General features: G+C 43.7%; 1 protein-coding gene across 1 annotated transcript in view; it reads left to right on the top strand.

Moving 5' to 3' along the window:
* LOC106636657 (uncharacterized) overlaps positions 1–12,050 on the top strand; it is a 154,350-nt gene that overhangs the window by 99,820 nt on the left and 42,480 nt on the right. Inside the window, exons 2-3 of the mRNA XM_014349125.2 lie at positions 596–807; positions 8,588–8,720. Of these exons, the coding sequence (XP_014204611.2) occupies positions 596–807; positions 8,588–8,720 (345 nt within the window). The remainder of the gene's footprint in view (positions 1–595; positions 808–8,587; positions 8,721–12,050) is intronic.

The following is a 12,050-nucleotide window of genomic DNA, read 5'->3' on the forward strand; positions in this document are numbered from 1 at the left end:
TCCTGTCGCTATCGCATCCCCGACCCTCCCTTTGACACGCTCGTGAATCACCACCACTTGTCCCACAAATGTTCATGCACTGTCGCTCGCACCTACGTTCATCTGACGTTTCAATTAATTTCATTCTGATTCGGCATCGGTTTCGTCATTATTATCATCCTCTTGGCTCGTCGATTTTTAAAAACAACGATGCTCGCTGCATCACAACAATGGCATCGCGCGGCTAAAATAACAAATTGCGTTCGTTGTTGTCATTATTGTCATTTTCACGTACTTGGAAAAAAAAAAAAAAAAACCATCCCGGGATACGTTTCACGTGTTTATTTGCATTTAAAATTATTTCCATCGTCGTTCTCTACATCAAACCAATGCTCTTTTCACTTACAAAACAATAACAACACTTACAAACGTTTGGCAAACAAACATTATTTTGTCCTCCTCGGTGCGCGCGTACAATTCATCCAATGCATCGCAAAACTCGGTTGCACGCGAACTTTGAACAACAAACAAACAAAACTGCCTCGACAAACGGGCCACGATTCGCGATTGTCCCGTCGTCGATCGTCCCCTCTCTTTGTCTCTGTGACCGATTCAGCTCTGTTGTCAGGCACGCTAAAGACGTATCAGCGGGCCTCCTGCAACGAGGAGTACATGACGCTCAAGTGCCCGATAGGCACGGCCATACTGGTCACGGTGGCGCGCTACGGTCGAGCGAGCATCGACACTTCCGGCAAGTGCAGCACCACCGACCCCATCATCGCTGACAATCATCTCAACTCCACGTGCCTCTTTCCCAGTGCTCTCCAGGTATGTATCATTATACATTTTTTTACCATGTCTGACCACACACGTGTTCGTTCTACTGAAAATGGATTTTTTTATTTTTCAACTCAACTAAATTTTAATAAAAATTTAATTTTTTTTCGGCAATACTGCGTAACTGAACGGGCTTAAGGGTGTCATTATTCGATTTGATGGAAGTGAAAGGAATTAGTAGGGATGAACCACAATATGACGGTAATGGTGAGATGAACGAAAGCCGAGAAAGTATGAGAACAAAAAGTTCTTATTGAATAAGTTTTTAGATACAAAAACCTTAGGTGTTGGTATTGTTAACTGAAACTTGTTTGTACGGGAAGAGCGGCGAAATGATGTTTCATGATAAATAATACATTACTGGGCACTTTGGGTCAAAAAGTTACATCACTTCGGAATTTAGTCACAAAATGTGTCTCTCAGTCGTGAAATGTCTCTGACTTTATCAAATCTATCCATTCGGCAATTGTTTTATGAATAATTAGTACTGATAGCTGATGCGCACTTTACACGCTAAATAATACGTGGGTGATGTAACGAGAATTGAAATTTAGGAAAAGTAACCAACACCTGTTAAAACGCAGAATCACAAGCCTTGCGGGTTAGTAGAAAGCATTCGAGGACCACAAATCTACCCAGTACTCTCTCTTTCTTTCTTTTTTGGTTTTTTTTTCAATTCGCAATTTCACTTCTTCCCGCACACTCCATCAACAGGGAAGAAAAAAAAAAAAAGAAAGGAGATAGTCACGGAGTGCCCTTTCGGGTCAGCTGGCTTTGCAAGCGGCTGCAAAGCTTTTCCGCTTTGAAGGGAAAAAGGACAACACTCAGGGTTGGGGGAGGGGATTTACAATTGCAGGCGAACGAAATTTGGCCCGAGGAAATTTTTCACTCTCCGAGCACACGACAGCCCAGCTTTTGTGCTCAACCGAGTCCGCTTTCTCTCTGGCTGTAATGCTTCTATTTGTCGCCGGCATTAGTCATTGTTTCCGTGCTGCGTGCCTCGGCTTTCTGCCCTTTTGGCGCAGGTGTATAAATTTGCAAGGCGCTCGGAAAACATTTTGCAGGTGTGCCGACAGCACCGACATTTCACTTCGCGAGCCTTTGAACTTTTTTTTTTTTTTTTTTTTTCAACCCTCACACAAAGAGAAGCATGTATTTCGATCAAAAAGTTGGATCCCATCAACCGAGAGTTCGATCGAAGAAAGTCCCATCAGCCGGAAACAAAAGTGTGCCCACTTGGCATCGAAAGCATCGAATAATCGACTGTCACTAATTTGACGAGTTGCCCATGAATCCATATCGTTGACGGAGAGGGCGCACGTCACGTGTGTATAATTGCCGCCTGTCCACGCATCCGCGTAACAGCAATTCTCGGGCGGATTTAATTAAGTCACGTTTCGATTATTTTCCGTGGATCAAAAGAGACGCCAAACGACGAGAGCTCGGGTGCACGGGTCAGTTCAGCCTTTCGCTCTATAAGCTCCATCGGACGTCCGATCGCGTTGGCTGGGCGATCGCCCTAATGATAACGAGTATCTTTTTTTTTTTTTTTTTACGTACGGGACGTAACTTAGTGATTAAAATTGAAAAAATAGCGATATGCGAGTGCACGACTCTCTGATCAAATGCACATAGTGGATTACGTATACATTTTCGTGCGCTCGATAGAATCACCCTGGATGAACAGCTGCATATAGCCAAGCACCCCGTGTTATCAAGAGATATGAATATCGTATACGCGTCGTAGTGTTGTTATCTTGATTCCCGTTGTCCTCTCGATCTCCCGAGAGGCAGCGCACTCTCAGTGGATATGTTTTCTTTCTTTTCTTTTTAAAGAACACAAAGACCTTTCTCTCGTACACGATTTAACATCCGCAAAAGAAGCCGAGCCAAAGGAGTCAAAGCGTGTCCAACGTATGAAATTTCTCACAACTTTTACACCTCGGAATCCCGACTCCCGGTTTCAGAGCGAATCTGCACCAAACGGGGATTCCTTTAAGATTTTTCGGTGGTGGCCGAGGTGGAACTAAGCTGGCGCGCTAGCAAATCGTTGCAGGCTACGCTGCATTTCAAACTCGGAATTCGGACGGCCCGTTGTCAAAGAAACCGCAACAGTGGAGGGCATTGCTCGCGTTCCACGCTCGGATTTACACGAGGGACCATTCGTTCGCCACCAAGTCCTGGAATCTTGCGTTTTCCGTTCAACGATTGCTTTACACCGGAGACCCCACCCCCTGGATACCCCGGAAAATTGAAAGACCACGGATATCCCTGCTGGTGCTGTTTCGTATCACGGGGTGGGATGTAATCTCATCGATTGGCCAACGCAGCCGTTCAAGCAAAGTCGAAAATCATTAGACACGTTGAAACGAATGTCATACACGTACACGCTCTCAATGCGCGATATGACAGAGTTTGCCTTCCAGTTCATTTGGAGGGAAACTATCCGGGCCGCTCGAAAGTTCACCTATACTCTCGGCGATCAATGGCTCGTGCACAAACTCCGACCTACCCCGCGACGTTATTATTACAGACCCCGATCATCCGTCTATGGATATAAACTCCAGAGAGTCAAATCTAACTCTGGTGTGCTCAAGCTGGATAAGTTCCAGTGTTTATCGTAGGTGATGAAAGAAGAAGAAGAAAAAAAGTGCGGCTCAGCTAAATCTAGGTAGTATCGATTAACAGCGCGCGAGGGTGTACGCGAGCGTGCCCCAGTGACAAAAGTCCGTGTCTTTGAGAAACTCGGTGGGGATCCGATAAGGAATGTATCGATTTCGCGTTTTACGTTTCTCGTATGGCTCGGATAAGCTGAGAACGCCGTCATGGTGTATTTGCGAGGGGATCGAGCGAGGGTGTGCACGCGAACTCTCTGAAACTTGCACTCTCTTTTACTCACCTTCTCCCCCCTCAGGAAAGCTCTTACTTCCACTTGTTTTTCCACTGATCTTCATCGGCTTTGGACTATACTCCGAGCTGCCCTCGGTTGTCTCGGAGCAGAAGTTTGGTATGAAAAAAAAGAAGCTTTTTGTACAAGTTAAACTCGAGATCTCGTAATTGCGAGTGAGGTGAAGAGCTGTAAGTTAACACTCGTTTGACAAACGTAATTAATTGGCAAAGAGTTTGAATCTGAAGAGTCGAAAGAGCGACAAGCTGCTCGAGCAAGAAAATGGCATTGCGAAAAACGTATCACTTGGAGAGAGCCTCGCGTCCGTGGCACCAGCGATTCGACTCGCTCAACTAACTTCGCCAAAGGGGAAATATGCGTCGGAGGTTTTTTTGGGAGAACCCCCATGTAAAATGTTCCTCCCGCGTGTCGGCAGTTTCAATCTGCAGCCACCCCGGAAGCTTCCGGACACGCACTAGCCCGGATACGGTGAGGGTGAGGGAGCGCGGCGATGGTCTGCAATTTCTTGGCGAAGAGCTCGCCATTTATACCCGACATTCTGACCCCCCCTCCCCCCGTCCTCCTTCTGCTTTTGGACAACGGGAGTCGCGATTCTGTGCCGCGCTTTTTCAATGCCCCCTCCACCCCTTTTTTGCGAATGACGCGAACTAAAACTCTTCCCGGAGCCATATATTTTTCCGGGCCAGCGTTTCTGCTCCCATCAATCTTGGGAATCCGTCTATTTAGTTGCTCCTCTTTTCTTTTTTTTTTTTTTTGTTCGGACACAGTCAGTCAGACAGTTTTAGTTTTAATAACTTTTTTCCTCCCTTTCCCTGACTAATACTACAACCCCTTTTGCTAAAAAAAAAAAGATCTCTTTCAGCCCCGTAAAAAAGGCAATAGCAAACGTGCATATCCGAAATTAGTTAGTTACACAAGTAGAGAGAAAGAGGGCAAAAACTAGATCAATACTGGGAGCTAACTCGCTATTGTACGGGACGACCCCGGGATTATTAATCTCGTTAAGGTCGGCTAATATCAGCCACCGCGACTGAACGGCGTATTTCAAAAGAGCACAGTAGAGCCTGCTGCTGCTGCCGTGACCATTATATGACGACCGGGTATTAGAGGGGTATCTCGATTCCTCGGTCCCTCCCCCTCCTCCCTCGTCGCCAGCACGTGCTCGATGGACCGCAACGCGGATGTGAGTACATTTATATATGTGTGTTATGTATGTGTATGTGTACATAGGGTAGTCGATACGAGTAATACGTGGAAGCTGTGCATTAACGTTTTGTATATATACGTACGATTGCCGAGGATCGGTGTTGGCGTACACGTGTGTAATACCGGATGAGAACAAGCTGCTAATGACGTTTAATGTCGTGCCTTTTGCGTTTCGGAGCTTTGGCAGCTTTTATTGGACGCTGTTTTGACTTTATTGGCAATTTGGTGTTGTTGCAATGATACTCGGTGTAAACAATTTTAGTGCCAATTGAAATGGGTCAGTCGGCAATGAGTCCGAGTAACGGGACGAAATTTATTCATACGCAGAAGCTCATCAAAGTAATTTAAATTGGAATAGTTTGATTAATGTACGTATACAATTGTATATGATGCAACGTAGTCTAATCTTGATTTTCATAATATTAATTCGAACATGTATCCAACTGTCATGTATTTATTGAGAAAAAAGTCAAAGTTGAACCTTTGGGCGAATTCTCATATTGATTCACGTTTGATAAGTGGATGAGAGAAATAGCGAGAAAGAGAGCGCGGAAAAGTGAGGGGGGGGGGTGGGAAAAAAAAGAGTCGATGAAAGTTTTCCGCGCGACAGCGGTGGGCAAATTAAATTAAGAGTAATGCCTCGCCTCGTGATCCCCCGGAGGAGTTGTACGGTTGGCGCCTTATTTGCTTGCCTGCGAGGAATTGTCTTGTCTGTATCGTTGGCGGCGGGGTGCGAGCGTGGAAAGGTTCAATTTCACGGGCGCATTAGCATTTTACCGATTTCGACCCACAATTCCGCTCTACTCTATCCACGGTTATTTTTTTTTTTCCATCCGTGGTATTTCAATGTCGAATGTATGGCATTGGCGATACTTTAACTAGAGTTATAATTTTGCGTTTATCACTAAACTATTCCTATCAAACACATTTCAAGTACACCCAATAAAAGTAAGAGAAGAAGCCATCGAACCAACGGAAACTCTGGTATTCGCGATAACCACTCTGGTATAAAATAAACTCAGTAACCATCAGGTGAACGTGAAAACGTGATTTACCGAAGACTTTCGTTGAAAGATAAAAAAAAAAAAAAAAAAAGGAAAAAAAAGAAGTATCTCAGGAAATTAAGAAGTTGGGTAATAATCCCCGCGGACATAAACATCAATCCTTCCCGCAGCCTCCTTTTTCTCCCTCCCTCTGCCAAACGAGCAATAACCGGAAGGTTTTATCGCGAGGCGCCGCAAACCATTCGTCGCCGCGGTAACGAATAAAAGAGAGCGCGCCATCAGTATCAAGAGTTTCGAGCGCCGTAACAAGCCGGGCTCTCGCGTAATGGCCAGCTTAATTCCTCGGGCAACGAGCTGTTGGTACAGAAACGGGGGAAAGAGAGAGGAATGGCCGCTTGTCGTCTCGCGAGCCCGTAACGATCTCTGCATTTACATCGGGCCGAGAAAGGGGCACAACCTGCCGTCCGTTGTCTTGTTATTCCCTGTTCCTACGGGGGATTCGACTTTTGATGGTTCTCGCGCGGTTGAATAGAGAAGGATTTATACCTCTCGCCAGACAGATGATTTTTTCATCGGAAATATAAGGTTTTTCGTTTTGTTGGTTGTTGCTGTTGTTGTGATTGATTTATACTTACGTTTGATGGAGCTGCTTTATAGTCTAGTCGAGAAAGGCATGAACGTACTAATAAATTTTATTAGTAGACAAAACTTGACAGAAAACTCTTCGTTAGCCTTACACGGGATCTTTTACAATTAAGCGCTGGTAACAATGTTACCAGAAGGAATATGAAAAGTGCTTTACCTTGTACGTGTCACCTCCTGCTGTATAGGTAAATTTTGGTCCTTTTTTTTCTCTTTTGTTATTCAGACTGTCTTTTTTATTTCTTGTTATTTTTGCTCTGCATTTCAATAAGAAAATACTTACAGCTCTGAAAACTACGGAAGTTGTGCACAAAGTGAATTTGGATTATGGTCTTAAATCAAAGAGTACCACTGAAATGTCAAAAACACTTTATCCTTTTCTTAAACTTTTATCCCCCCCACAGTACAAAGTGTTAACGGTAAGGGTGTAGACAATTTTCACGGTGACTCAATTAAAACTTCAGCTTAATAAAAAAAAAAAAAAAGGCCAAAAGTGCAGAGGAGAAATCACTGCACAGGATGTCTAGCAATTAAAAGCTCCTTCTTATTACTGCAGCCAGTGGCAGGGAATGGAAAAGGGTTGAATGTAATTTCCTTCGCAGCTCACCAAAGCCAAACAGAGCCAAGTCGCCCGAGTCTCTGTCGCGCCGCTGACAGTTTTAGAAAGTTTTCTTTGGAAACAGGAAGGCCGAGCATCAAGGAAATTACCCCTGCACCCTTGCTATCTCTACTGCCTATTTAGCGCGATCTTTTGAGTGAACTTCCCCAGCTGGATTGAAAAGCTCTCTCTTTCTCTCTGTCTCCAGTAGTGCTTGAGGTATCAGGTGCTCTCCGCTCAATGGCACTGTTTTGATGTACCATTTAATTCTGCAATCTAAAACTCCTCGCTGTTTGGTGTAGGTACATGATTATTTTTACTTTTTTTGCTCATCGCTAATGGAATGAAAGCAGCTCTGTATCACTTTGGAGTTCTCTGTATTGACTGTTGTTTATTATATTTCTCTACTCACATTATGTGAGAAATTATCGCCTTAGTTGCTAGTAAACTTGCTAATGTACTCATGTAATTCTATGCATAGAATCTGTGAACCCTTACTAAACTATAAATGTCTTCATCACGGCCATGTGAATTGACATCAAAGCTACTGTGGATATGAGGTCTAATTGTGTATAAGTAGTCTCGTAAACCTGTTACTACTGTTCACTTTGACACACGCACTGAATATAATTATCGACATTTCCTGATGGTTCAAACCAACTATATACCCGTCAATTATCAGCAGAATCAATAATTAGTTGAGAAATCAGAGACGTTTAATTGAAAGCATTTTAAGTAGTGCACCTGTATATTAAGTCAGACTTTAATAAAATTTGGCTTTTTCAGCTAAAACTTGAAATCTTTTCATAAAATGTCCTTAAAAATAACGTTTTCAAAATAAATTCTTGGATCTGCGAGCAATAGAATGGATAAGTTGATGGAAAACTCCTTTTTTAGTAGTACATGTGCGTATTTGGTCAGCCATAATCTGGACTAGATTTACTAGTTTAAATCGACAAATGATTCACAAACGATGTTCTTATAACATATGTACAACAAAATAAATTCTATGATCGAAAATTTTGCTTCAAAGTCGATTCAAAAACTAAATCCCTACAATTTTTGCGTAACAAAAAAATGAATAAAGGGAAGAGTTTTATTTAATATTATTTAAGTAGTACATACACGTGTTAGTTCAGACATGATTTATACTCTGCATTCACTAGTTTAAAGGATACGATTAATTTACAAATTAAGCCTGTCTGTAGAGGAATGGACATAATAAATAAAAAAAAAATTTCATTTTTTTTAAATATTTTAAGTAGCAAACATCCGTGTTAGGTCAGACACAGTCTAAAACGCAAGCATATCACAATTTCATTTCACAAAATATTGAAATGCAAACGAATCAAATTCAAACGAATAAAACGAATTGTTAAAGTGAGAGCATCATTCTGATGGGTTTGTGTGTAGCATTCTCTGTTGCAGACAGTGGTGGAGGTGTGTCAAAAGAAGCGCCAGTGCACGTTCAACACGACCCCGAAAATGTCCGACCCGTGTCCAGACGTGCCGAAATTTGTCGAAGTTGTCTACAAGTGCCGTCCCTGTGAGTATAATATACGAAGCACCGAATAATTCATATTTTTTTCTTTCTTTTTCCCCTCTTGTCATCCCAACCATTCCACACTTTCATTTAATTTTAGTTTAATTTAAAATTCAGTAAGAGAAACGCGAACAAGGAAAAAAAAGAATTTATCAAATAAAGAGAAGGCAAACGCGCAGAAAAACTGAAGAACGAGCAAAAAAAGAGTTGCACGCCCCTTTTGTACTCCGTTGTTCATTCCGTCAACATATAAAGACAGCTGCCAGCCCGGGCGAATAAGCACGCAGCCCTCCGAGAATGAAAAAGCACACGGTCCCGGGTTGCTCTTTCGTCTACGAGAGATAAATATCGAGCACCGGCAGCAGGGCATATTTCTTATTACCATTCCAGCAGGTCACTTTCACGTCGTGTTTTCCAGCAGCAAGAAAAATAAAGCAGATCAAACGGAGGGAAAGAGAAGACCCCCCCCTGCGATCGATCCTCATTACGAATCCTCTCGCGTTGTGCGCCCCCATCCATACCGAGGGAAGAAAAAAAATCACGAGGCAAAAAAAAAGGACAAACACGGGAGGAAGGAGGATGCGCGGTCTGGTTGTAGACTTGCAAATTAAAGGGTTCACGTGCATCATGCAATTTGCTGAATACGAGCCAAGGAAAAAAATAGGGGGGGATGGGGTGAAGTCGGTGTACAAAAAAAGTGACGGGCGGGGGAGCGGATGCGTGAACATGTGGGTGCGTTATTGAGCATAGGGTTAACATAAATCAAAGTCGGGGTAACTGTCAGGCTGAAATGGTCGGGAGGGTGCGGTAGAGAGCGAGAACGAGAGGATGCAACGTTTTTTGATTTACCAGAGAGTTTGTCAACGTTTTTTCGAAACACTACGTTCATTTTACAAAAACAATCAGCCGTGCGGAGTTGAGAAGTTACTTATTTTATGGTTAGTACACACGATATGGGCATGTCTGTTGCTAATACTACAAGGTTTCGAGCCATTGAGAGAAAGGTCCCTTCATTTACCATACATATTGTTGTACCCACTCAGCCACGTGCAAATAATGGCTCTATAATAAATAAGTCCCTGAACAATTTCAAAGGAAATAAAGTGTATTTTAAATCAAAAGTAAAATCGTGGGATGAATCGATCAGCGAGTATTCGACTCGTCTCTTTGAAATGTAATCACACTCGCAGTACGACAAGGTCACTCGAATCCGTCATTCCGAGCAATTGCGAAAAAAAAGCCATGCGACGAGCGGTGCCTCTGTCAGGTCGCGCGCGTGTACTCGACTGCAGGGCTCCTTTTTCAAATCAATCATAATTCACCGGACTGACCCCCCGTCCCTTGGTACACTACTTTGTACCGACACAAGAATTTAATTAATCGTAGAATGTCGCGCCCGAGAGCGATGGAAAGAGGAGGCGCGTGTACGACCCGATTGAAATAAAAAAGAAAAAAAAAAAAATTGAATGGAAAATTGACAAGCACCGCTTCTCCCTCTCCCGTATACCCCGCAGTGCAAGCAAACTAATTAGCGACTCGGAAAACTCGACATGTAATTCCCTCGCGAGCTATAAATGAAAAAGGGGAAGAGGACCGGTGTGCTCTCTCGCTTTTACTCGTCGACGGCTATTCTCGACGCTATGATGAATCGTCGAATTGAAAAAAAAAAAAAATTCGCATTCTGTCGCACACTTTCCCCCTCCCCCACTCCCACCGCTAACGTCACAGGGACGACGTGACGCGAGCTTTTCCGCTTATTTAATTACCCACGAGTGATTAAACGCCTGGAGGGAAATCCGGTCGATTTATTTTGTTTTTCGTTTACAAATACACTCATCGAAAATCCGTACAGCCCCTCCATCCTTTGTAATTATAAAAGTTTTTACCCTATTAAAACCCTCCCCCGATGGGAATACCATCTTTTTTTTTCGTCCCTCCGAGAACCGCAACGAAATGTCCCGCGTAATTAATAGGACCCCCGTAACCGAGGTAGCCTTTATTCAGCGTGGCTGATAATATAAGTGTGACGCCCGCGCGGCGCACGTGCTAGTGCTGTCGACAAATGAATTTGCGGCTACGAGCGTATGCATGTACGCGGATGCAGTAGTAATCGTCATGTTACGAGCACGTGGGTGGGGGGCTGGCCAGGTGTGCGCGCTTGGACTATTACACCTGGGTAATCAGGGGCCGTCATTCGCGCCCCTGTACACACACACACACATGTCTCTCTTTTCCTCCGCTTCCCCATTCCCCTCAGGAGCTGTGCCGCGCATTTAATTCGCATTCTGGGGGGAGAAGTGCCGCTGTTGGGTTTCGTGGCCCTCCGTCGTTCGGCCGCAACTGTAGGACATGATGTGGGTTAGAGATTAAGAAAGCGCGTCCGGGTATTTCGGGGCACGTGTGTTTATGTGTGCATGTGCAGCTGCAGTTGCCGGGACTAGTACCAGGGGGCGATTATTACTGTGCATCGCAGAGTCCGCGCTGCCGCAGGATTTTGGATTTGGCGCTTGGAATAAATTTCGAGGCTTAATGATACGCGCTTGTCCCGGCTATACGCTTGAGACCGTATTTTGTGCGTTTATGCGATTTGCGTTATTTTATCGTATGATTATTGGGTTGTGAATTCGACCGCGGGTACATTCCTTTTTTTTTTTTTTTTTTTTGCTTGCAAGTTTAATCGAGCGCAGAACTGTAGGATCTTTTGCTTCACTGAACGAGATTACACGTAAAAAACGTACAACAAAGAAAAAAAGGGTGAAAGTATAAGAAGCAAGATCCCGATCGGTGATAGGAAAAAACTGTACCTCCGATAAATAGAGAAGAGCTTTTTTTGTTTATCTCATTTTTTGTAAGAGAATCGACGTATGCTTGTGAATCACGAACTGGAAAAAAAACAAAGGCAAAGGGGCAGCACGAGCTCAGTCGAGAAAAACAAGTTGTATCGCGCTTCGGTAATTACTTTCGGCTGATTTCAAAATAATTGATTCTCGGGGGTTTAAATTGAGCATAGCGTGCGAAATGTTTCGATTAAAAATTAACGGAGAAAATCACTGCCCCGTGTGTGCGATTGAGCAAATCACGCGCGTAGTTGTAGCTTAGCTAACTGCGCGTCATTAAATTCGCAGGAGGTACGAGGTACGCGTGGTATTTGGGCGCTCATTTATTAACTCTCGGTTGAATAGTTCAACGCTTTGGAGCGATATTTAGCCACACGACCACGGTAGGATTTTTTTTACAACGTATTGCATGTAAAATTCACACTGGGCGTTAATCCGTACGAGGTCATCAATTAGCAACAATTACGAGGGTAACATTCAGGTGCGAACTGCCAAC

Source organism: Copidosoma floridanum, unplaced genomic scaffold (genome assembly GCF_036245765.1).
Source record: "Copidosoma floridanum isolate Cflo_tuat_1 unplaced genomic scaffold, Cflo_Japanese_pri ptg000007l, whole genome shotgun sequence".
Taxonomy (NCBI): Eukaryota; Metazoa; Arthropoda; class Insecta; order Hymenoptera; family Encyrtidae; genus Copidosoma; species Copidosoma floridanum.